General features: G+C 47.0%; 2 protein-coding genes across 2 annotated transcripts in view; one reads left to right on the top strand and one right to left on the bottom strand.

Moving 5' to 3' along the window:
• LOC117349519 (GON-4-like protein) overlaps positions 1 to 24,085 on the top strand; it is a 70,170-nt gene that overhangs the window by 14,632 nt on the left and 31,453 nt on the right. The window lies entirely within an intron of this gene.
• On the bottom strand, positions 155 to 23,612 carry SYT11 (synaptotagmin 11). Its single transcript, XM_033923043.1, has 4 exons — positions 23,449 to 23,612; positions 11,226 to 12,052; positions 5,891 to 6,014; positions 155 to 2,966 (listed from the first exon to the last, which is right to left on the bottom strand). The coding sequence occupies exons 1-4, from the start codon at positions 23,480 to 23,482 to the stop codon at positions 2,656 to 2,658; spliced, it is 1,296 nt and encodes a 431-aa protein (XP_033778934.1). The 5' UTR covers positions 23,483 to 23,612; the 3' UTR covers positions 155 to 2,655.

Genomic DNA, 24,085 nt, shown 5'->3' with positions numbered 1-24,085 from the left:
TCTTTTTCTCCCTTTGGAGCTAGTTTGATTTTGTCAGCTTTACATCATGTTCAGATGGACAGAAGGGAGAAGACTGTAAAGGGATTTGTTTACCTATTCTTTATACTGTTAAACACTCAGAAAGAAATTGAGGAATCGCGTGCATGTGTGTGTATGTGCTCGTCGAGTGTATGTCTGTTTTAGACTTTCATGTGTTTCTCCGCCAGGGCTCTACAATGTGATCATTTCTGTAAACATTTTAAGACCAAAGATAGTACTTTTAAAAAAGAGCTAATTATCGTACAATATTTACATTCCACGGGGCATAGGGTAAGGACTCATTTGCAAGGAGATGACCAAATGGAAAAGATCTAAAACCGAAATACTGAAAAAAGGACTGTCCTTTGCTTCTGGCTGTTCTTCACTTGATTTTTGCTGTCAAATGTACAATTGAGGTTGAGTACCACATCCCCCTGGACTGAATTTACTAAGGACACCAGATGGTGAGGAAGGGGAGAGCTTCCAATCCTTTGCTTCTTAGTGCATGCTCAGCTTGTAAATAGGGAGAGCAGCATTCTAACGCCTCCAAAGTCATGCACTACAAAGCGTCCAGCTCTATGTGAGTAAACTCCATATTCGGAGCGACACAGAATCCTTGGGCCTGAACAACCAGGTTTAAACCCAAGAGGACTTTTGAGTTAGCTTTACTTAAATTGTGCACCTTGCTACTGATGGTGGAGGGTGGGAGCAATCATTCTGGACCCCCAAACCTTCTGTAGTGAAACAACATTGAATCTTGAGGAAAGATACAAGGAAGAAGTCATCTATATTCTGGAAAGCACATTCACCATTGGCCTCTGCCTTGATCTAGCCTTCCTCTTTCTGTGTGAAAGTCAAGAATGAGATTCTTCCAAGACTCATCTAACATCTCCCTGGCCATGCATGAAACTCAGCTGGGAATCACCCAGGCTTCCTTTGAAAATACTGAGGTGAGGAGGTGGGGCCTGTGGGAAAATATAACACTTCTGGGGAGAGTTGGCATCTTTGTCTGGTCTCTAAACACTTGATCCTACAGTACTGTGTGCTCAAGGCCAAAATCTTTAGATGGCAGAAGAACAAGCATTGTTGAAACCATGAAGAAATAAGCAGAAAGACGGACAAAGGGGTAAACCAAAGGAGGAGGCAGCAGGCAGAATCTCTAAGTTCTGGCTGTGATGCTGTTTTAAATTCATTTTGGAAAGTCAATTGTACTTTTAAAACAGACAAGTTTTCCACTGCCATTAGCAAAGTTTTGCTCCAGACAAAGCTGAACTGGAGGAACGTGGCTTATGATGGGTGATGAGTGAGAGAAACGGTCTAATGGTGCAGTTTAGAGGTAGGAATAGAGCTGGTGATTAAACTTGAGTGACTGGGCTGATGGCTTTGTGTGCGTGTGAGAGAGAGAAAGTGTCGAGGGGGGGGAGGGGCGAGCAATCAAATTGAGCAATCCTCAAGCTCCCTAGTTTTTAATACCATGTTGGAGCCATGGCGTTGGTGGTCCACCCAGTTCCTCTTCCTATGGCTGAATGAGAGGAACCAGGATGATGGCTGAATTAGGAGTGGGTTAATAACCATAGAATAATGTCCAGATTAGAGGAAGTGGACAAATGTTTGGCTTTCAGGGGCTAATCTGATTGCTGGCCTAAAGGGACTGGATTGAAACCTGGGTTAGAGGATCGGGCCGTTGGTTAAATTAGAAGAACCAGGCTGATGGCTGAGATGGAAGGACTGGGCTACTGGGCCAGTTTGAGTTAAAAGGACTAGGTGGTTGGCTGGAAGGATGGGCTGATGTTTGGGTTAGAAGAACTGGCGGATGGCTGAATTGGAGGGATGAGCTGATGGTTAGGTTGAGGGACTAGTGTGATGGCTGAATTAGACAGATAGCTGATGGTTGAGTTAGGACTGGAGATATATTTGAATTAAACAGACGGGGGCTGATGATAAGGTTAGGACTGGAGTGATGTCTGAATTAGAGGTATGGGCTGATGGCTGGGTTAGAAAGACTACTGTAATGACTAGTAAAAAAGGGCTGGGTAGGGTTCTGGTGAAGAGGATAGCAACGTGTGATGGTTCAGTGGACCTGGGAATGACAAGAAAAACCAAGATGGCCAATTTTTTCCCTGAATCTAAGAGCTCTGCATAAGCCCCTTATTTTTACCTGCATACTGCAGAATCCTGAGCCTCTCTGTGGAACCCACCCAAAAAAGTTTGCAGGTCCAAGAAAATGAAGTGCACATGTTCATGGGGAGCCAAAAGGAAAACGGAACGAAATCTGAAAAAAGCCAAATCAGCACAGAAAGCGCTGCAGGGAGGAGGACGGATGCACCAACATTTCTAACTACACCTTATGTTCACGTTGCATTAGACATGCAATAGCGAAATTATACTGCAATTGTTGTGTTTATTCACTGGGGGTGGGGGGTTTTTTTTTTTTAAACATTTTATATTAATGCAATCTCAGAATTTTAGTGCCCCACAAAAATCATATCACTCTACAGAAACTGGCATGATAAGAAAGGTTTTGACCTATCACTAAAACAAGGTTTAAGTCTGTTGCACTATATGGCCTTTCCTGGCCTGTTGGCCATTCCTTCCTCTTTTCCCCTCCCTCTTCCCTCCCCTCCCTGTAGGCTTCCACTAGTACTCACTCAGGCTGTGCCACTTGGCAACCAGCTTTCTGGGATTATCACAGACCTCCCGCCAATGTTCAACCCCGTTGGTAGTGATGCTGTGTGCCCCCAAAACCAGCCGGCCAACCACCTGGTTCTTGGTGGTCCGGTCAAAGTCGATGACTAGAAATTCAATGCTGATGTCGGCCAGGAGGTCCACTGGGATGTCGTAAATGAAGGACTCGTTGAAGACGGGGTTCAAGGTGCACCTTTTCACATGGGTCTTCTTCTTGGCAATGCGCTTCTTGCCATAATATACATTCACTTTCACGTAAGGGTCTGGCGTAGGAGACAAGGGAAGGGGTAGAAGGGAAGAGAAAACAAACACCAATGACACGGTCCAACAGATTTCCTGCAAGCAATTTCAGTTAAGGTTTTTCAGGAAGCAACAGTCCAAAGCAGGGAGCATATCACATCTAATCTAATCTAATCTTTGGTTTATATACCGGGTCATCTCCCAGTGGAGCTCGACTCGATTCACATATAATTAAGACTAGAATACATAGCAGAAAACATAGGAGAAGGAAGTACTAATTAAAAACTAAAGTACATAAGAAAAATAACTATAATAGTATCATTTCATTGAGGCTGTAGTTAAACCATTTAAAAATTGCGGGAACAACACTCAGTTTGCAAGAATTTACGAAATAATTGCAGCAGGCCTAAAAGCCTAATGGAGTCGGGAAGTTCATTCCAGATCTCTACAGACTTGAAAACAAAAAATCAACTGAGCTTCCCAGCAGATTTAATTCCCTTAAAGGAAGGGAAGGCTAACTTATATCTTTGTGTGTTTCTCAAATGGCAAAGTCTAAGGGTATTCCAACATAAGGGGATAAAAGAATAAAATATTCCATAGAGAATCTTGAAGATTATGCATGCGCATTTAAACTGGATCCTAAAGCGAACTGGGAGCCATTGAAGCTCTATCAACAAAGGGGAAACATGATCATACTTTCGTTTCCCAAAAATGAGCTTAGCTGCAGTATTCTGTATTAACTGAAGTCGTTTTAGACTGCTCTGCTTAATGCCCAGATAAACTGAGTCTAGCTGAGAAAGCATTCAGGGACCTGTAGTTCTTCCTTCTCCCCAAGTAGGAACTATGAGTACATCTCCCTGCATGCGGTGGGGTAAAACCAGGATTCGATCGGCTTGGGGGGGGGGGGTCTCTTAAAAAGAAGAAAAAAAAAAAAGGCCCTTGTATTTCTTTTAACCACCAGATCACTGTAACCGAGAAGGCTGACAATCAGGGTGTTATAAAGAGGCTGCAGTACAATGGACAGAGTTACAAAGAAGCTTCAGTGATGCCGAGAGCCCTGCTACATATAGAGCAGTCGGAGAAAGGGCAGCTGCAAAGCATTTATGAACACTCTGTCTCCACCACCCAGCACATGCACCAGCTGGCAGGCCAAGAATTGCAACATTAAAAGCATCTCAATACACTCACATTAAGAGGAACACTGCCTCCCTTATTCCATCCTGTAAGCCCATGACGTTAATTGAAGGCCACTTAGTGCACAGATCTACCCCCATCCCCCAGACACACACATCAGATCATACTCTCTCTAGCATGCTCTCTGTAGACACAGCAAAGGCCCAGACAGAGGTTTGCATCATCACTGCACTTGAGATCTTTCATCTCTCCCTGTAGACAGGGAAGGACCAGAATTAAAATTGGATGTAGCAGATAATTCACCTGCCACCTAGGACAAGTTGAGCCAAATAGAGCTGCCAGGGCAAATTCACTTTCTTCTCTGTGTTGGTAGCTCTCAGAGAAGGTGCTAAGGTTTGGGCTAGCTGTGCAGAATGCAACTCCCAGACTAGGGTTACCAGATATCTGGGAAAACCTGGACATGTTCTCTTTTTAGAGGACTGTCTGAGTGCCCGGACGCACTTTCCAAAGCCCAGAAGTTTAACTGAGGTTTGGAAAGCCCCCCCCCCCCCACCTCCCAGCCGCATCTGGAGAGCCTTGAGCATGTGCAGATGAAGTCGCATGCATCCGCATATGCTCTGAGACCCTCCAGACGCGGCCCAGAGGTCAGAAAACAAAGATGAGGCTTTGCAAGGGCGGGGCTAGAGACAGAATAGGGCAGGACTAGAGGTGGAATGGGGTAGGGCTGGGTGTGGCTATGGGTGGAAAGGGATGGGGCCATGTGTCCGGGTTTCTCCAGATAAAAATAAGAGAATAAGAATTGCCATACTGGGACAGACCGAAGGTCCATCAAGCCCAGTATCCTGTTTACAACAGTGGCCAACCCAGGTCCCAAGTACTTAGCTAGATCCCAAGTAGCAAAACAGATTCTATGCTGCTTATCCAAGGAATAAGCAGTGGATCTCCCCAAAACATCTCAATAATGGCCTATGGACTTCTCTTTTAGGAAATTATCCAAATCAATTTTTTTTTTTAAACCCTGCTAAGCTAATTGATTTCACCACATTCTCCGGCAACAAATTCCAGAGTTTAATTACACATTGTGTGAAGAAATATTTTATCCAGTTCGTTTTAAATCTACTACTTAATAGCTTCATCGCATGTCTCTTAGTCCTAGTATTTTTGGAAAGAGTGAACAAGCGATTCACATCTACTCTTTATGATCTGGCATTTCAGTCTCCTTCCCTTTCCCCCCTGCCCTGGGATCTCTCTCCCCCTCCATACTCTAGTATCTCCTTTCTTCCTTTCTCCCCCTCCCTCCTTTCTCCCTGGTCTGGCATCTCTGTCTCCTTCCCTTCCCTCCCCCCACGCCCTTGTATCTCTCTTTTGTCTCCTCTCCCTTCCCTGTTCTTCCTCCCTCCCTCTCCCCAATTGGGTACAGCATTTCTCTCCCCCTCCCCCTTTGTCACTCTGTAGTCAGCAGCGCAATATTCACAATTTGCTGCTCTTGACAGTGTCAAGCCTCCCAATGTCGACAAGAGCTGCGAATTGTGGACACTGCTGTTGCTTTCAGGAAGAAACTCTTGGCACCGGCCTTCGGAGGAGTAGTCGGAGCACCCCCTTATAGGCTGCAATTGGAGTGGACCATCCCCCCAATCTCCCACCCCCTACACCACTGGGTCCTACTGCTTTTGGGCCATTCACTCTTCCATCTTAGGCCCACTCTCACGGTCCACCTAGCTCAGTTTTTTCCCTTACAGGCCTCATTTCTTTCTGAGCATCTATGCCTGTGCTCACTATTGTCTCAAAGCTTAAAGTTGGAGTAAATAGCTGCTACCTGAGAGGCCAGTGATATCCATCTTCGGCAAATGCTTGGCTTTCTGGACCACCACAGTCATTCTCTGTGCAACAGGCTGATAAGACAACGAGACTTGCAGCTCCCCTCTGCTGATGCACTTCTGTGAGAAAGAGTTACGCACAGTTAGAGACCCCGGAAGAGCTTTTTTCAAGCCAGCACCACCGGCCTTAGCCTTCTGGAGTTAATGGGGTTTTAGAGACCCATTTACTTCTGCAAACCCAGAATCAACTGGGGAAGGCTGCAACCAGCAGGATGACTCACTTCATAGTACATAGTAAATGACAGCAGATAAAGATCTGAATGGTTCATCCCGTCTGCCTAATAGTTATTTACATTATAAATTAATGATTCAATTAAATCACATTTTTTTCTTTGTGGGCCATAGGCCATAGCAGTCTGCCTTGTACTGTCCTTAGGTTCCAACTCCTGGAGTTGCCATTGAAGCTCACTCCAGCCTATCTAAAGAATCTCCAAATGGCTGGCATTCCCGGCAAAGCCCTCCCCAGCCCATCGTAAAACAAATTGCCATATACAGGGCACAAATTGTGCAAGTCAGCCCAGTACCGGCCTTAGTTCTTCAGTCTCTACCATTCATTTTCCGTGTTCATCCCACCCTTTTTTTGAATTTTGTCATCGTTTTCGTCTCCACCACCCTCTCCATGAAAACAAATTTCCTAACATTGCTCCTAAGTCTAACACAGTTGCTCCCAACCCTGTCCTGGAGGACCACCAGGCCAATCAGGCTAGCCCTAATGAATATGCATGAGAGAGATTTGCATATAATGGAAGTGAGAGGCATGCAAATCTGATCCATGCATATTTATTAGGGCTAGCCTGAAAACCCGATTGGCCTTGTGGTCCTCCAGGACAGGGTTGGGAACCACTGGCCTAACACCCCACAACCTCAATTTAGGCCCTCTAGTTTTACCGTTTTCTCTGCTCCAGAAAAGATTTGGTTCTAGAAGAATGCCTTTCAAATATTTCAACGCTTGTATCAGATCTCCCCTGTCCCTCCTCTTCCTCTCGAGTCCGGGATAAGAGAGAGATCTGATACAGGCATTGAAATACTTGAAAGGCATTCATCTAGAGCCAAATCTTTTCCAGAGCAGGGAAAATGGTAAAACTACAGGGCATACTTAGCTGCAGGAGATACATCCAGGCAACCCCCCCCCCTCCTCCGCTTGGAAAACTAAGGAAGTCCTGAAAAATGAAAGAAAATTCCTCTCCCTTCCCTCCTCTTTACTACACAATGTGGAATAAGTAGCTGCAATGTAAGCAGTGGCATAGCGAGGGTAAGAGACGCCTCCCCGCTCCTTCCCTGACCCCCCCACCGTGTGTGCCCCCCTTCCCCCGTACCTCTAATTGTTCAATGCGCAAGCAACAGCTTCAATGTGCTCTGACGTGAGCAGCATCACCAACTTGTTGCCGCGTTGGCTCTCTGACCTCACTTCCTAGGTGCAGGACCCGGAAGTGATGTCAGAGGGAGGACCGACACTGGTGTGAGCAAAAGGTTAGAATTGCTGCTCGCTCCGGTGAAGAGACAGAAGTATTGGGTGGGGGGGGGGATTGAAGGCACATACATACTGGGAGGAGGAGCGGGGGAGCAGAGAGAAGGAGGGATGCCAGTGCCCAGGGCAAACCACCCCCCCTTACTATGCCACTGAGGGGGGATCTCATGGAGGTCCCAGGAGGGGAAGGCTGTGGGGGCTGTATTAGAGCTTCACACACATTTCTGTTATTCAGTGTAGGAGTGGTGAGCTGATAATTTGCACTGCTGGTGCCAGCCAGCCCGGGCAGAGCCTCCTGGGATAGGGGTTAATGAGCATGCAAAGAGTGAAAGCCTGCAATAACAGACAGCCCTAGTCTAGCTTGTTTATTCAGCAGTTTAAAGAAAGGGCACTGCTGTGGACTGGCGCTCTTCACCGTTCCCTGCTCTGTCAGCCACAGAAGAGAGTCACTGACTAGCAAGCATGACCTTGCCGGAACAACCAGCCTTGTCTCACCGGTCACAGCTTTGTCTCGCCAGTTCTATTGCTCGGGAAAATAGAGAGCGTTCCCTGAAACACAATGCTGGGTGTTGTCCGGATACCTGGTTCCATACATAGCTCTCCTGCATCCCCCATAGCACCACCTCAGGAGACTTTTTCCCCTACTCTAAATCTCTAGAGCAGGAAATATACAAAATTCCTGCAGAGTTCATGATCCAGGAAAATGCAAAATCTTTTAGGTAGGGTGGCTGGAAAAACACCAGTTGAAGAGAACTAGGAGCTGCCATAGCAGCATGGTGGGTTTTATACAAACCGTTAGGGAGGCTGATATTAAAGTGGACTGAGAAGATTACAGGCCCTACCTTGCTTGGTGTCCTTTAATGTACCCATGTCTTCATGTTGCTGAAGAAGTGCCCGTGCTTTCAAAAGAACTTTGCAGGACAAGTGCCTTTGGATGTATATGCCTCCTTTAACGTTCTAGCTTGTCATATACATTTGTGGTATATGATATGATTATTGTGAGTCCCGAGGCAGGCTCTTCCTGAACCAAAACATAGACCATATCGGGTCCAAACTACGTTACAATAAATTATTTAATTCAGCAATCATCCCTAGTGATGTGCTTTCCCAGCCCCAGTGGCATACCAAGGGGGGCTGGGGGGGGGGGGATCGGTCTGCCCCAGGTGCAGCTCATAGGGTGGTGCTCCAGTTCCTTCCCTGTGCTGCAGCCTGCAATCTTCAGGCCACCGGCAGCATCAGTCAGCTGAACACACTGCCTTCGGCGGCCTGGAAGCTTTCCCTCTGCAGCGTTCTGCTTATGCAGAGACAAGAAGTTGAAGAAGAGGGAAAGCTGCCGTGGATGTTCAGCTAACTGATGCTGCCAGCAGACCACAGATTGTAAGCGGCAGCCTGGAGGAGAAAAAAGAGGGAGAGATACCCATCCTGCAGGGGGAAATATGTTGCATCCATCTGGGGGGAGGGAGGGGTAAAGGACAAAGCCACCAAATAGAGAGGGAGGGAGGAAGGAAGAAGGAAGACCAGGCAAGGGAGAAAAGGAAAGGGAGCAGAGAGAGAGATGCCAGACCATGGGGGAGGCAGGGAAGCAGAGGAGAGGAGAGATATCCTGAACCACAGTGGAAGTGGAGAGAGAGATGGAAAGAATGGAGACAGGGATGCCAGATCATGGGCTGGGGTGGAGTTGGGAGGGAAAGAAAAAAGGAAAGCAGAGGAGAGAGATAGAGGTGGGGGTGAGGTGGGGCATTGGCGTAACAAGGAAAGAAAATGGATGGAAGGAGTAGAGAGAAAGGGCAGATGCTCCATGGAAAGGAGAGGGAGGCAGAAGTTACTGCTTATGGTATGGTAAAATTGATCTATTGACCATGAGTGACATTTTGTTTTAATTAACAATATGCCTGGTACTGGATTCTGGATATGGATTAATATCACACTTTTCTCTGTAATAACTCAATGCAAGTAACATTCTGGTACAGTAAGTATTTTGCTGTATCCTAGAGGGCTTATAATGTATGAGAATAGCTTCTATCTCGCACATCTAAACCGTTAACAATGAAGAGAACATAAGAATAGCTATTCTGGGTCACACCAGTGGTCCATCTAGCTCAGTAGCCTGTCATCACAGTACCTAGCCAAAACCCAAACAGAAGCAACATTCAGTGTTACCAATGTAGGGCAAGCAGTGGCTTCCCCCATGCCTATCTCAATAACAGACTGTGGACTTTTCCTCCAGGAACTTGCCCAAACCTTTCTTAAAGCCAGCTACATTAACTGCTCATAGCACGACCTCTGGCAAAATGCATTCCAGAGCTTAACTATTCTCTGAGTTGAAAAAATATTTCCTCCTATTAGTTTTAAAAGTATTTCCCTGCAACTTCAAGTGTCCCCTAGTCTTTGTAATGTTCGATGGAGTAAAAAAAAAAATCAAACCACTTGTACCCATTCTACACCACTAAGGATTTTGTAGACTTCCATCAGATACCTCCTTATCCGTCTCTTTTCCAAACTGAAGAGCCCTAACCTCTTTAACCTTTCCTCATACGAAAGGATTTCCATCCCCTTTATCATCTTGGTTGCTCTTCTTTGAACCTTTTCTAATTCTGCTATATCTTTTTTGAGATACGGCGACCAGAACTGAATGCAATACACAAGGTGAGGTCGCAGAGGCATTAAAATAGTCTTAGTCTTATTTACCATCCCTTTTATAATAATTCCTAGCATCTTGTTTGCTTTTTTTGGCCGCTGCTACCACACATTAAGGGCTCCTTTTATCAAGGTGCGTTAGCGGGGTTAGCACGTCGGACATTTCATCAGGCGCTAACCTCCGCGGCAAGCCAAAAAACTAACGCCTCGTCAATGGAGGCGTTAGCGACTAGCGCGGCAGGCGGTTGAACGCACGGTATTCCGTGCGTTAAACCCCCCCCCCCTACCGCACCTTGATAAAAGGAGCCCCAAGTGGGAGGTTTCAGCATATTGTCTATAATGGCACCCAGGTCTTTTTCTTGGGCGCTGAACCCCCAAGGTAGTCCTTAGCATATGGTAGCTCAGATTTGGATTATTCTTTCCGATGTGCATCACTTTTTTTTTGTTCACATTAAATTTCATCTGCCATTTTGGACGCCCAGTCTTCCAATTTCCTAAGAATCTTCCTGCAATTTTTCCACAGTCTGCGTTCATTTTAACAACTTTGAACAGTTTAGTGTCGTCTGCAAATTTAATCACCTCACTCGTCGTTCCAATTTCCAGATCATTTATAAATAATTCTAATTTCTCTTCACCTGTCTTTATCCCTATCATTCCCCCCCCGCCCTGGCTCTTCTGCCATCCTAAGTCTCATTGCTTCTCTCGTTTTGTCAGCCTCCAGATTTCCTTTTCCCAGATCTTACAGGATCCAAATTTACCCCCTCCCACACAAACACACTGCTCCATCTGTCTCAGTGATTCAATAGATGATGAGCAGTAAATTGTGCTCTTCTGAGATGACAGAGAGAAGGACTTGAGGGCTCTGATCCCTCAGCACAGCAGTCAAAAATGTAAGATACCTGGGATGAGTGCAAAGCAGTGGTGTAGCCACAGTGCCCCCCACTGCTTTGCACTCTGTCCAGGAATCTTACATTTGTTATAGACTTTTCCTCCAAGAACTTGTCCACACCTGTTCTTGACAAGTTCCTGGGCAAAAAGGATGCTGCACTTCTTTGGTCTCACAAGGGGCCACGTGCTGTGTGGTATCCAAAAACATTCAGACTTGGGGAGGGATGCGTGCACAAAAGAGACTGGTCAGATTTGCAAACAAGCTAGACCCTTATTACCTGTATGTTCCTCTTGACGATGTCTTTGGCCAACTGGACCTTGCCGGTGCTTGGATCCACTCCAGCAAGAGGCACCATGACCTCCCCGATGACGTCGTCGCGAGAAAAGCGGTCAAAACTGAGGACCAGGAAGTGCAGCACCAGGTCCTGAAGCTGGCTGTAGGGAATCCCGTAGAAGGTGAAGGTTTCGTCAAAGACAGGATCTAGAGTCTTGCGCAAGACCCGAGTCTTCACTCGGTGCTTCTTGTCTGGCAGGATGGTCATTTTAATGTAAGGGTCTGAGGCCTGAGTCTGCTCATCCATCACTGGCAGCCCATGTGCGTCCTGGATTGTCACAACCAAAGCTTTCTTAGGGAAGTTATAGTCCACAGAGAGAGAGAGCACGCCCAGCATTACATCATCTTCTGGGGACAACGGAGAGGGCGTTTTGCTCTCACTGGGGGTGAGGGGTTGATCCGGGCTCAGTTCATCTCTATAAGTCATCTTTATGGGCAGCTGGTCCATACATGGTTCTGAGCTCAACAACCCACTGGAGGCCTTGAGGGAGTCTATCATGCCAGCCTCTGCAGCATTCACTAATAAGTTACCCTGCCCGGTATCCCTGTCGGTGCCATTCTTGTCTCTCTTGGCGCGGATGAGCTTCTTTTTATTGCTCAGGGTCTCTGGATAGATACTGATGCCTTTCAGCATGTGAATGAATTTGTATGGCGGGCTCTTGTGTTTCTTCTCTGCCTGCTGGTGGCAGCATGTCCACACGAACACCGTCACGGAGACTGATACCACGAGGACCGTGGCACCCACAAAGCCGGCCACGATCGGTGATACATCTGCAAAGGAAGACCAAAAACAGTGAGTAATGGTGAGGAGGGGGAATTACCTATCGCCTGTCTGTGGTTCTCCAATTCTTATTGTGTTTCCCCGAAAATAAGCCCTAGCATGATTTTCAGGGTAGTTCTTAATATAAGCCCTATGTGCTGACCTTGCCCTGGTTCAGAACGGCATCCCTTCACCCTACCCCTGAAAATAAGCCCTAGTCCCTGGATTCACCAGCAGCAGCGTTTCCCCCCCCCACCGCACAAGGAAGAAGACCCTGACGAGAAGGCCGCGAAGCAGCCTATTTAGAGTGCTGCTGGCCCGACACTGCTCTGCAAGAAGGTATTTATGGCTAGCGGTCGGCGGGGATCCAATGGCAGGGAAGGATGGAGGGTCAGCAAGGGTTCAGCTGCACGGTGGGGAGCAGGTGCTCAAGGGTTCTGCTGTACAGGGGGGTGGAGGGATAGAAAGATGCTGCAGAGGGAAGGCACAAGGGGATGGGTGAGAGGGGAGGAAAGATGTTACACATGTGGGGGAAAGGAAAGAAGAAGAATTGAGGTAAAGGCGAGGAAGGGAGAGATGATCATGTACATGAAAAAAATAAGCCCTACCCAAAAATAAGACCTAGTGTGTTTTTTGGGCCCTAAATGAATATAAGACACTGTCTTATTTTTTGGGGGGAGCTGGAAACATGCTCTGGTTGGCCAAGAGCTGGTAAAAAGATAATATGGGGAGGAGAGAGACCCATGCTTGGATAGGGTTACCATATGGCTCCAGAAAAAGGAGGATGGATTGAGACATCCAGATTTTACTTCCATTGAAAGCAATGGAAGAAAGGAGGACAGACTGAGATATCTGGGTTTTATTTCCATTGAAAGTAAAACCTGGATGTCTCATTCCATCCTCCTTTTTCTGGAGCCATATGGTAACCCTGTGCATGGAGTTCTGAGTTAGTACATCTGTGTCCTGTTACAGTACCGGCCTTCTGATTTACCTCTATCAGGCTGCCATGCGGCCACATCAGTATTTCTGAGTCGGATCCTGGTTTTTAGGATATCCACAAGGACTGTGCATGAGATGAGTTAACATACAGTGCCTCCATTGTGCAAACCTAGAAATCAGGCTGGCCAAGGGGATGCTCTGGGAACAGACTAAAAAATACTGATTTATAGGCCATTGCCAACTTCTGGAGGGCCGATGCCGGGGAAGGTAGAAAGTTATCTTTCTAGGGAGGTCAAATTCAGGGGTATAGGCATATATCATGGTCTTCTGTAGTTTTTTGCTATGTAAAAGTAATGTGATTTGCCCCCGTTATACAAAAAAAAAAGAAATCAGTGGCAGGGCAGGACCACTGAGCCTGTAATAAGGCAGAGACAGTCTAACTTCAAGGGGTTTTAGTCCATATATTCTAGTGTACTTTACCTAGAAATTATGATAAAGTGGAATAAAAAAGGTTTAACTGTGCAACTCTTCCTCATAATGCTGGAATATTTCCAGCCTTTAGTTTATAATTTAAAACCACAGGTCACACTGCCAACCTATCCCTTAGCTGAAAGTTGAGCTATAATTCCTATTGTCTAGGGGGGTAAAACATCAGAGCAGAGCTCCTGTGCCAAGCGTTGCCTCAGTTACCAGCACCTGGAAGCAGCCAGATTAATCTGTCCATTCCTGACAGGGAGGGAGGTTCACCACGCAACACTGCAAAGCAAACAGCTGGTCCTTAGGGCACTTCGCCTGCTGCTATCTCTCGTGCACAGCCACAGGTACAGAGCTAGATAAAGGCAGACGCACTCAATCAGACGGGAAGGAACAAACAGCCGGGACCACAGCACAGTAAATTCAGCTCAATTCCATTGGGCTGTGACCCGGAGCTGCTCATCGTGTCCCATTTCTATACAAACAAGAAGCCCCCCCATACACACAAACGCCCTCATTTTCAAAGCAATCGGGCCTAGATGCACTAAACACGGTCGATAAGCCCGTGTGGTTCGCGATCAAGTTTGCATGCAAATGATTTGCGCGGAGGATCGCCATAATCTCCGTTCGATCCCGTCCAGTCGATCGCTGTGAGAGCGACTCTCACACTTGTGCAGAATTGTCCAGTTGCTACAGCGACAATCTGTGCGTGCGCCAGATTTGCTACATCAGTCATAGGCGTGGATTATTGTAGCACGTCATATACAAACATCATTGGCGCATGTCACCTTCTAACTAACCGATCAGGATGCAGTTTGGTGGGTTGTTTTTTTTTTTAATCAATGCGGGGAACGGCGCCTATGTTGAAAATGTTATTTGTATGCCTATAGGTATACCTAAGGATGCTTGAGGCCGGGATGTGCGTGGTTTGGTTCATAGACAAAAGCGCACGATGAGAACTCAGCGCAGACAACTGAGCACAAGGCGGAAGCGCGCAGAAGAAAAACAGTATTTTAATGGGCTCCGACGGGGGGTGTTGGTGGGGAACCCTCCCCCCCCACTTTACTTAATAGAGATCGCGCCGGCGTTCTGGGGGGTTTGGGGGGGTTGTAACCCCCCTCATTTATTGGAAACTTAACTTTTTCCCTCTTTTTTAGGGAAAAAGTGAAGTTTTCAGTATAATGTGGGGGGTTACAAACCCCCCACAACGCCGGCGCGATCTCACACACCCACGTCGGAGCCCTTTAAAATACTATTTTTCTGCGGCGCGCTTCCACCTTGCGCTCAGTTGTCTGCACGCCTTTGTCCTCGCGTGCCTTTGACCTGTCACCGCGTGGTTTACACCAAACATGGCCTTAGGCAACCCTAGGCACTTCCTTATGTGCAAGGCAGGCACCTTTAAATGTAGACCTGTAAAGGGCTGGCCTACATTTAAGGTGCCCATTTTAAAAACAGCTGTGATTCTATCAACAGTGCCGAAGCATGATTCGCACATGATTGCCGGAATTTCCAATTGGAAAATCTAGACCCCCCCCCCAGGCCAGGATAGACCTGACCCATACAAACAGCAAACATACTCAAAACAAAACAAAACTCAATTGTTAAGAAGAATAAATCTAACCATGCAAACAGTAAACACACCAGGGGACAGATTCAAAACGAATGCTAGGAAGTTCTTCTTTACCCAACGAGTGGTGGACACCTGGAATGCGCTTCCAGAGGACGTAATAGGGCAGAGTACGGTACTGGGGTTCAAGAAAGGATTGGACAATTTCCTGCTGGAAAAGGGGATAGAGGGGTATAGATAGAGGATTACTGCACAGGTCCTGGACCTGTTGGGCCGCCACGTGAGCGGACTGCTGGGCACGATGGACCCCAGGTCTGACCCAGTGGAGGCATTGCTTATGTTCAGACAGCATTTGTATTCCAGTGCCTCAGCTGCACCTGGAAATTGTAAACTCTCTGGGAAATTGTGCTTGAGCCACAACTGAAAAAAAGGCGAGAAACTAAATCCAAAATTCCTTCCCTTCTGTCCCTGGTCATGCCGCTAGCCCTGACCTTTGACCCAGCCACCGGCAGTACCTAGGACCTATCAGACGGGGGCTCTACGAGAGCATGCTGAGCGTGCCATGAAGTGGAACACGGTCTCGTTATGCCCATTTCGTTTAAATTTCAGTTTAATGACTTTCACTACTGCACGGAATTGTTTTCATAATTAAAGCACGGAATCTATCCTTCTACAGACAAAACACATTAAACGAAAGAGTGACTAGGGAGGCATTTGCTGGTGATCTCAAATTAAGGCCAAGTGTTTCATGACAAAAAAAAAAAAACAACCCCAAAACTAAAATTAATTTGGATAACTCTTAAAGAAGCTCCTGTTCTAAACTCAAATGTCCTCACTGAATAGTTGTCTTGCTTTCCCCTAAATCACCCTCAAGGTGGTGTGAGCTGAAGTGACACAACCCTGGGCCCCGGTCCACTCCCCCAGGAAGAACCTGCTCTGTGACAGACAGTAAATCAGCTCAGGACACTAAAAACGTTACAGCGGAAAGATACTTAGCAAGCGTGAGGTGTGTCCTGGAGCAGAAGCTCTGAGTATCTAATCTTCTATTTGTGCTTTGCTCATACCTATACAGCAGGGGTGTCAAAGTCCCTCCTCGAGGACCGTTATCCAGTCGGGTTTTCAGGATTTCCCCAATGAATATGCATGAGATCTATTTGCATGCACTGCTTTCATTGTATGCTAATAGATCTCATGCATATTCATTGGGGAAATCCTGAAAACCCGACTGGATTGTGGCCCTCGAGGAGGGACTTTGACACCTCTGCTATATAGGTTCAAGGTGACTGTAAGGAGAGGAAGAGGAGGGAGAGAGGGGAGGTGGAATAGGTAGGAGGGAGAGAAAAGAGGGAAGAGTGGAGGTGGGAGGGAAGGGAAAAGGAGAGGAGAGGGTGTAGGAAATTAAGTATCGAACAGATGGGTTTTCAGTTTTCTTCACAAGATGATGAGGCAAGGTTCAGTTCTGGTCCTTTCTGTAAGGCCATTCCAAGTTTTGACTCCTAGAAAGGTAAGCATGGAGAGGAAAACTCTTATAGCAAAAATCTTTTGTGGATGGGAGATTTAGCAGCATCCGGTTGAGGGTTCTGCGAGAAGTAGTATCTCTGGAAAATCAAACGGAAGATGTGTGAGAATGCTGCGGGCAGTGTGGAGGGCATTAACGAAGCTTCACGTATGGCTACTCGGATCTGATGGGCTGGAGTGGGGGCTTCGACTGCAATTCCAGAAACCGGGGAGAAAGACAAGTGCAGAGCAGACTTCTATAGCCTGTACACTGAAAAGGGGCAAGGACAGATCAAAATTGAGTATTCGTATCATACTTATGCCATGAGTTTATCTTCGTGGGCAGACTGGATGCGCCATGCAGGTGTTTAGCTGCCATCATCTGCTTTATTACTATGCACACTGCTTTGTGTTATCTTTTATCAGGCCAACTGAAATAACCTATGATAATTACTATTCGGCAAAATCCAAATATTTTTGGAGGCCAAAATTTATTTTCAAAACCCTGGAGCTTAAATTAAAACAATTTCTCACTGCATGACACAGTCAGACGCTTCCTGCTTTCCTAATATCTGCCTCTCAGATCAGAGACTATATAACTCCCCTCCCCCAGCCCCCAATCTGCTCCTTTCCATCTATTACTAGGATTGGGAACCGAACCTGTACCAGAGTGACGCATCCTGAACCATATAAGACAGAGAGAGCTGTCAAAACCTCAATGAGTGAAGCACTGGAAGAGGGAAAGCTTGCATTGAAGGGCATCTGTGACCTCGGTGTCTAATTTCTTATGTCTGTCTCCTCATCCCACAACATCTACATCTGTGTCGCCCACAGTATTTCATGGTATCTCCAGAGCTCACTGTCTTCAGTGTAATTTGCAAGATCTGCTCTTAATTGCTCACAAGTAACTAGGTCAGCCTGCACGACAGGAGGGAGCAGGTGTACAAATCCGAGATGGGTTTTGGCCTCTCCTGGAGCATTCAAGCATTCGCTGAGGCCCTTACAGATCTGCTTTGCTTTTATTTATGTCCGTTGACAAAAGGGGTGATGGAAGATGCACGAGGGCAGCGAAAATGGAGCACCACAGGGACCACAAATCCACATTGAAGCACTTCGAAAGGAATTACAGAGAAGCGAAGAACAGTAGATCCATAGTGTTAATGGGAAAGTGACTAAAGCCATAATTTGCATGAAAAACACTATTTGGATTTTCAGCTTTTATAGAAATGCATTTACTCTGAAAATATGGTTGATGTAGTCGAATGAATGCAGAGATAACAGTGTACAATACAAAAGCAAATTATTTTTAGGGGAAAATAAAGTGTGAGGCCGAGTGGTATTACCTGTCACATATCCACCTCCAGGCACCTTTGCTCTCAGTGAAACACAACAGGGCTATACACACATACATTCCATTAAAACCCTGACCAGGTCTTGCCAGCGCCTCCCGGTCATTTTCCAAGTCCTACCGGAACTCCATCTCTCTCCAGGCTTCTCCTGACCCTCCATTGGCCCTCCTGCGTCCGGTGCCATTTACCAGTCCGCCATCCCAGCCAGTCCCTCCGCCAGACCACTCCTCAGTCCTTTGGCCAATGCTCCCTGGGTCCTTGGACTCCCCCAGCTTCTCCATCACTCAGTCGTCTTATCTAGCACACGCACTGAGGGCTCTCCCAGCCCCTCGGTTGTTTTCTTGCTGATGCACGCACCAAGGACTCTCCTGGATTCTCGCATTACAATTAGTACTATTATTATGGGGGTGGAGTCAGGGGCGGAGCTTGGGCAGAGGTGCTAGGTTGGTATTTGCTAGGCTTAGGGGGTACTTGGCTTGAAGAAGTTGAGAAGCAGTCCTATATCATATGACCAGATGAGTTTGCTAACTACTGGACCTTGATCTCTTTTGAGGGCTCTGGAAGAAGGGGTGGCGTGTCCATTGATTTTAAGGCAGGCAAGAAAGTCCTCACGGAGTGACCCTGAAAACTCCGTGAGGCTCTGAGTGCTCTGATGTGTACTTTCTGTGGCCTCGTGGACCTGGGAATGGCAGAGTCTAATGGACATACTTTAGTTAATGGCCTGAATTAAAGAAGGCAAGCAGAGTGCCGCATTAATGTCAAGCACATGATCTGTGGGTCCTCTCCTCATAGCTGCACTGTGTAAGCTGAAATGTACTAGTATATAAGCCTAAGAGAGGAAGTGTGTGTGTTATATAAGCCTAAGAGAGAGGGAGAGTGTGTGTGTGTTATATAAGCCTAAGAAAGAGGGAGAAGAGAGTGTGTGTGTGTTATTTAAGCCTAAGAGACAGAGTGTGTGTGTGTGTGTGTTATATAAGCCTAAAAGAGAGGGAGAAGAGTGTGTGTGTGTGTTATATATAAGCCTAAGAGACAGAGTGTGTGTGTGTTATATATAAGCCTAAGAGACAGAGTGTGTGTGTGTTATTTAAGCCTAAGAGACAGTGTGTGTGTGTGTGTTATATAAGCCTAAGAGAGGGAGAGTGTGTGTTTGTGTCTGTCTGTACTACTAATAATTTCTATAGCGCTACTAGACATAGACGCTGTACTTCAGAAGAGACAGTCCCTGCTCAGAAGAGCTTACAATCTAGTCAAGAGAGACAAATTGGACAAGAAGGTGCATCAGTAATCTAATCTAAAATTTAGGTTTATATGTCGCATCATCCCCAAATTGGAGCTCGATTCGGTTAACATAAAGATGAAAACAAATGTATAGTTTTTGGATAGAACTAGAGAGAACATAAGTTTAAGCCAGAGTTTAAAAACGACCTGAATTGGCAAAGATCGCTGTCGGCGATATACAAAGGTTATTTTCCTATCATATGGCAATTGTCTAGATATTGTTGGACCAGGAAGGTTTTCAGAGTCTTTCGAACAATTTGTGATCAGGTGGGAGAATTACAGAGGAATGAGAAGACAGATATTGGTAAAACCGGGTCAAGAGAATTTGACTAAAATAGGGAAAAGGAGTCCAAACACTGGTCTACACAGTGGCGCCCCTCCCCCTCCCCCATACCTTTTGAATGTTCCAAGCGAGAGCAACAGCACAAACTAGCTGCCTGCGTCGTGTCAGCTATCCCTCTGATGTCACTTCGTAGTTGCTGGGCCCGGAAGTGACATCGCAGAGAGGCAACACAGGAAAAAGGAAAGAGGTACGAGGGAAGGGGCAGAGGATAGTTGCCTGCGCTCTTTATAAAGACCGCGTCCCCCCTACTAAGCCAGTGCATCTACACTGTGGACCTTATACCAGTCTGATGCACAATCCAGAATTTAAAAAAAGCGTGAGGACTATATGCTGTGAAAAATGACAATCAAGAACAATACATGTTTTCAAATTATTTTCTAAAATCCAAACTAGAGAATGGCACGGGGACCAATTTTTCCCTGAGGATGGAGCTTAGGCACTGATGGAATGAGGCATTATGACATCACAATCTGAGCTCTAGAATGTTACCACTTAGGATTCGAAAGGGTTTGAGGCTTGGGCAGATGAGGACAGAGCTTAGGCATTGGTGGAATGAGGCATTATGACATCACAATCTAAGCTCTAGAATGTTGCTACTTAGGATTTGAAAGTGTTTGAGGCTTGCGCGGATGAGAACAGAGCTTAGGCATTGGTGGAATGAGGCATTATGACATCACAATCTGAGCTCTAGAATGTTGCTACTTAGGATTTTAAAGGGTCTGAGGCTTGTGCAGAAGAGGACAGAGCTTAGGCATTGGTGGAATGAGGCATTATGACATCACAAGTTGAGCTCTAGAATGTTGCTACTTAGGATTTTAAAGGGTTTGAGGCTTGTGCAGATGAGGACGGAGCTTAAGCATTGGTGGAACGAGGCATTATGACATCACAAGCTGAGCTCTAGAATGTTGTTACTTAAAGTTTCAAGTTTATTCATTATTTGATTAATCGCCTATCACTGATTACTAAGCGATGTACATAAAATATTAATATTGGGTAAACAAGAACAAAAATGAATAAAAAGATAAAATCTTTAAAAATAGACAAAATACAACGGGAAACATTAGGATGGAGGGGAAAGAAATACATTTTCTGATAGAAAAGGAAGAACATTTAAGGGTCATATACAAAGGGGAAGGGAAAACAAATTAGTTTATTAGGAGTAAAATACACAATTAAACAAAATGGATTACTACTATAAAGAGCAATTGGCTTTTCAATTAAACATTGAAAGCGTCTTTAAAAAGAAAGCTCTTGAGTTGGCTTTTAAATTTATCAAAGTTTTTCTCCTGTCGTAAGTAAAGTGGGAGAGAGTTCCAAGTTTGTGGTGCTGTAACAGTAAAAATGTATTGCCTTTGTGTATTAATCATTTTAAGGGTGGGAATAACCAATAAAAGTTGTTCACTTAGGATTCGAAAGGGTTTGAGGCTTGTGCAGATGAGGATGGAGCTTAAGCATTGGTGGAACGAGGCATTATGACATCACAAGCTGAGCTCTAGAATGTTGCTACTTATGATTTTAGTGTTTGAGGCTTGTGCAGATGAGGATGGAGCTTAGGCATTGGCGGAATGAGGCATTATGACATCACAATCTGAGCTCTGGAATGTTGCTACTTAGGATTCGAAAGGGTTTGAGGCTTGTGCAGATGAGGATGGAGCTTAAGCAATGGTGGAACGAGGCATTATGACATCACAAGCTGAGCTCTAGAATGTTGCTACTTATGATTTTAGTGTTTGAGGCTTGTGCAGATGAGGATGGAGCTTAGGCATTGGCGGAATGAGGCATTATGACATCACAATCTGAGCTCTGGAATGTTGCTACTTAGGATTCGAAAGGGTTTGAGGCTTGTGCAGATGAGGATGGAGCTTAAGCATTGGTGGAACGAGGCATTATGACATCACAAGCTGAGCTCTAGAATGTTGCTACTTATGATTTTAGTGTTTGAGGCTTGTGCAGATGAGGATGGAGCTTAGGCATTGGCGGAATGAGGCATTATGACATCACAATCTGAGCTCTGGAATGTTGCTACTTAGGATTTTCAAGCGTCTGAGGCTTGTGCAGATAAGGATGGAGCTTAAGCATTGGTGGAATGAGGCATTATGACATCACAGTTTGAGCTCTAGAATGTTGCTACTTAGGATTTTAAAGGGTCTGAGGCTTGTGCAGATGAGGACAGAGCTTAGGCATTGGTAGAATGAGCATTATGACATCACAATCTGAGCTCCCCACCCCACAATCCCTTGTGGCTAGCAGTGCATCAGGGGGTAGGAGTGATCTCGATGTCAGCTCTACTTCCAAGACAGCCACCACAACCTCCTGTGTCAGACTCACGAGACCGCCACTAGAGTTCAAGGCAGCCACTCTGAGAGCAGAGCCAGCATGGGCAGGAGCGACTGGGCTCACTCCCACCCTGACCACACCCCCAGGGACCGCAGGATAGGCTCGAGGGGCGGTGGCGTTGTAAGGGACCTTTTTCAAGGAGGGTGCCGGCAGTACCTCTTTAAATGTTTGCCAGCAGAACCAGCCTCTTCCACTTGCTGCTCGTGCCAGCTTTGGCTCTCTTCTGACATCACTTCTTGGTCGCGGGACCAGGTCATGACAGAACGCAGCGAATGGAAGATGTTGCTTGTGCCAGTGAACATTTCAAGAGGTATGTCGGGGGGGGGGGGGTGCATACAGCATGGTGATACCCTGGGTGCTCCCCTCCCCAAAGGGGAAGGGAGAAAGGCAAATGGGACAAAGCCCAACTTTTCTGTTCAATCAAGAATCGGCATTCCTTTGACGTCATTTTGATTTGATCTGTGTGAAGTAAGGGCAGCTTATCCCCCTGACTTCTGTCCAGCATTTTCTGGCCTGAAATCAGTCGTGGGAGGTTTCCCCTGATTCACAACCTGACCAGGCTCTGTCTTCATATCTCCTGGGCTAATAATAGGGGAATCGAGTACAAGAAGCAGAAACCAGGTTTCCCATCCACCTTATTGGAGTGAGACTCTAGTAAAGTCAAGTGAGCCAGAGTTTCAAAGAAGCTCCTCCCTTTTTTCTTAGTCTGGAGGAAAAAAAAAAGGGCACAAGCTGTTCTTTGAAGCAGTGCAGTGAGAGCTGAAATCCCTGTTATTTATAATGGGGGGGGGGTGAGAAGCCCAGGACTTCCCTTTACACCAGATCTGAAGGGCGATGGTGGGCTGTTGTTTGGGGTTAATGTTGAAAGAAAGAACCCCCAGCAGGAGTGCTGGACACACTCATTCCCTGGGGGGTTATGTGAGGGGGGGGGGAGAGGGTGTTGTATGTATGGGGCAGCACCTGACACTTTCTCGACCTTGCATGTACACACAGACGTCTATGCACACGTGTCTCTTGGACGGCTAAAGCTAGGCGCGCAGAAGCAGAGGCCACGGGTTAGGCGCTCAACTGCAGCTCGATGCCGTCATCCGGGGCTCCTGCCAGGCAAAAGTTCCCGGGCGGGGCGGGGTAGAGAGCGGATCGGCAGCTCCCTGTCGCTGATGTAATGCGAGCCAAACCTCCCGCCCGCCTCCGATCGGACCTTTGGGGGAAGAGGCCTGGATCCCCCCCCCCCCCGAAATAGACATCACGTCATCCCCGAGCGGAGCAGCGCCACCAGGCCCCATCATTACGCTGCAAAACGGGCACAACAGCCCGTGCCAAGCACCCTGCAAAGTGGCTGGCACGGCCCCCCCTCCCCCCCCCCCAAGAGCAGTCCACTCCCAGAGCAGAGATCGGCACCGCCTGCCCCAGCGGCTTTCTGGAACCCTCTCCTGGTCTCCTTCGGACTAAGGACCTAGCCCCCCCCCCCCCCCCCAAGAAAGCAAGACGTCATCTCGGGCACGAAACAGAGCGTCAAGTTTGCGAAACGAAAGAAACGAAACGCCGGCCGGCACACGCGGCTTGCTGCGCAGTCCCTGGCACTCCAAAGCCATTTTGCCCACCGCCGGGCCGGCCACTTACCGAAGCTGGGGCGGACGTTGGTGATCTCGGCCATGGTTTCGATCCGGGGCTTCCTTTGTGCTCTCGGCTCCTACTTGATTTCCATGTAGAGCTGCGATGGGGAGGCTCCGGGGATGCTCTGAGCCACGGATGCAGGTGCAGCCAGCCTGGTCCTGATGCAAGCCCGTGCTCCGCCCCTTCTCCTAGGCTAAGCCGAGCCAGGCTCCGCCCCTGGGCTTTGCTCGCTGCGCCCCCTGGTGGACGACACTGGGATAGGAAGCAGAGCCCGTGCCCCCCTCCTCGCTGGCTGAGTGCAGCCTTCTAGAGAATGACACGGTGACAAAATTCATCACCGTTCCCGTCCCCGCGGATAACCGCGGGAAACCATCTTCATGTCATTCTTTAAGGAGAGAGGGAAGAATCAGAGTATGAATGGCCACAACCACTGACCCGCAAGCTTTGCTTTGAAGAATGCTGGTGTAGAAGGACTGAGGTTGAAATAAACACTAGAAAATGACATGGGATTATTTCCCGCGGTTATCCGCGGGGATGGGACGGTGATGAATTTTGTCACGTCATTCTCTACAGCCTTCCCTGCCCGGAGCCCCTGGATTGGACCTAGGGTTGCTAGCTAGGGTCATAGGATTTGCAGTGCCTA

Source organism: Geotrypetes seraphini, chromosome 16 (assembly GCF_902459505.1).
Source record: "Geotrypetes seraphini chromosome 16, aGeoSer1.1, whole genome shotgun sequence".
In the NCBI taxonomy this organism is placed as follows: Eukaryota; Metazoa; Chordata; class Amphibia; order Gymnophiona; family Dermophiidae; genus Geotrypetes; species Geotrypetes seraphini.
This window is presented reverse-complemented; position numbering and strand designations above follow the sequence as displayed.

Coding starts and splice junctions, on each gene's coding strand:
- SYT11 (XM_033923043.1), bottom strand. CDS start 23,482: ATGGCCGAGATCACCAACGTCCGCCCCAGCTTCG. Junction 12,053..23,448: donor CAACGTCCGCCCCAGCTTCG/GTAAGTGGCCGG, acceptor CTTCCTTTGCAG/ATGTATCACCGATCGTGGCC. Junction 6,015..11,225: donor TCGTCAAGAGGAACATACAG/GTAATAAGGGTC, acceptor TCTTTCTCACAG/AAGTGCATCAGCAGAGGGGA.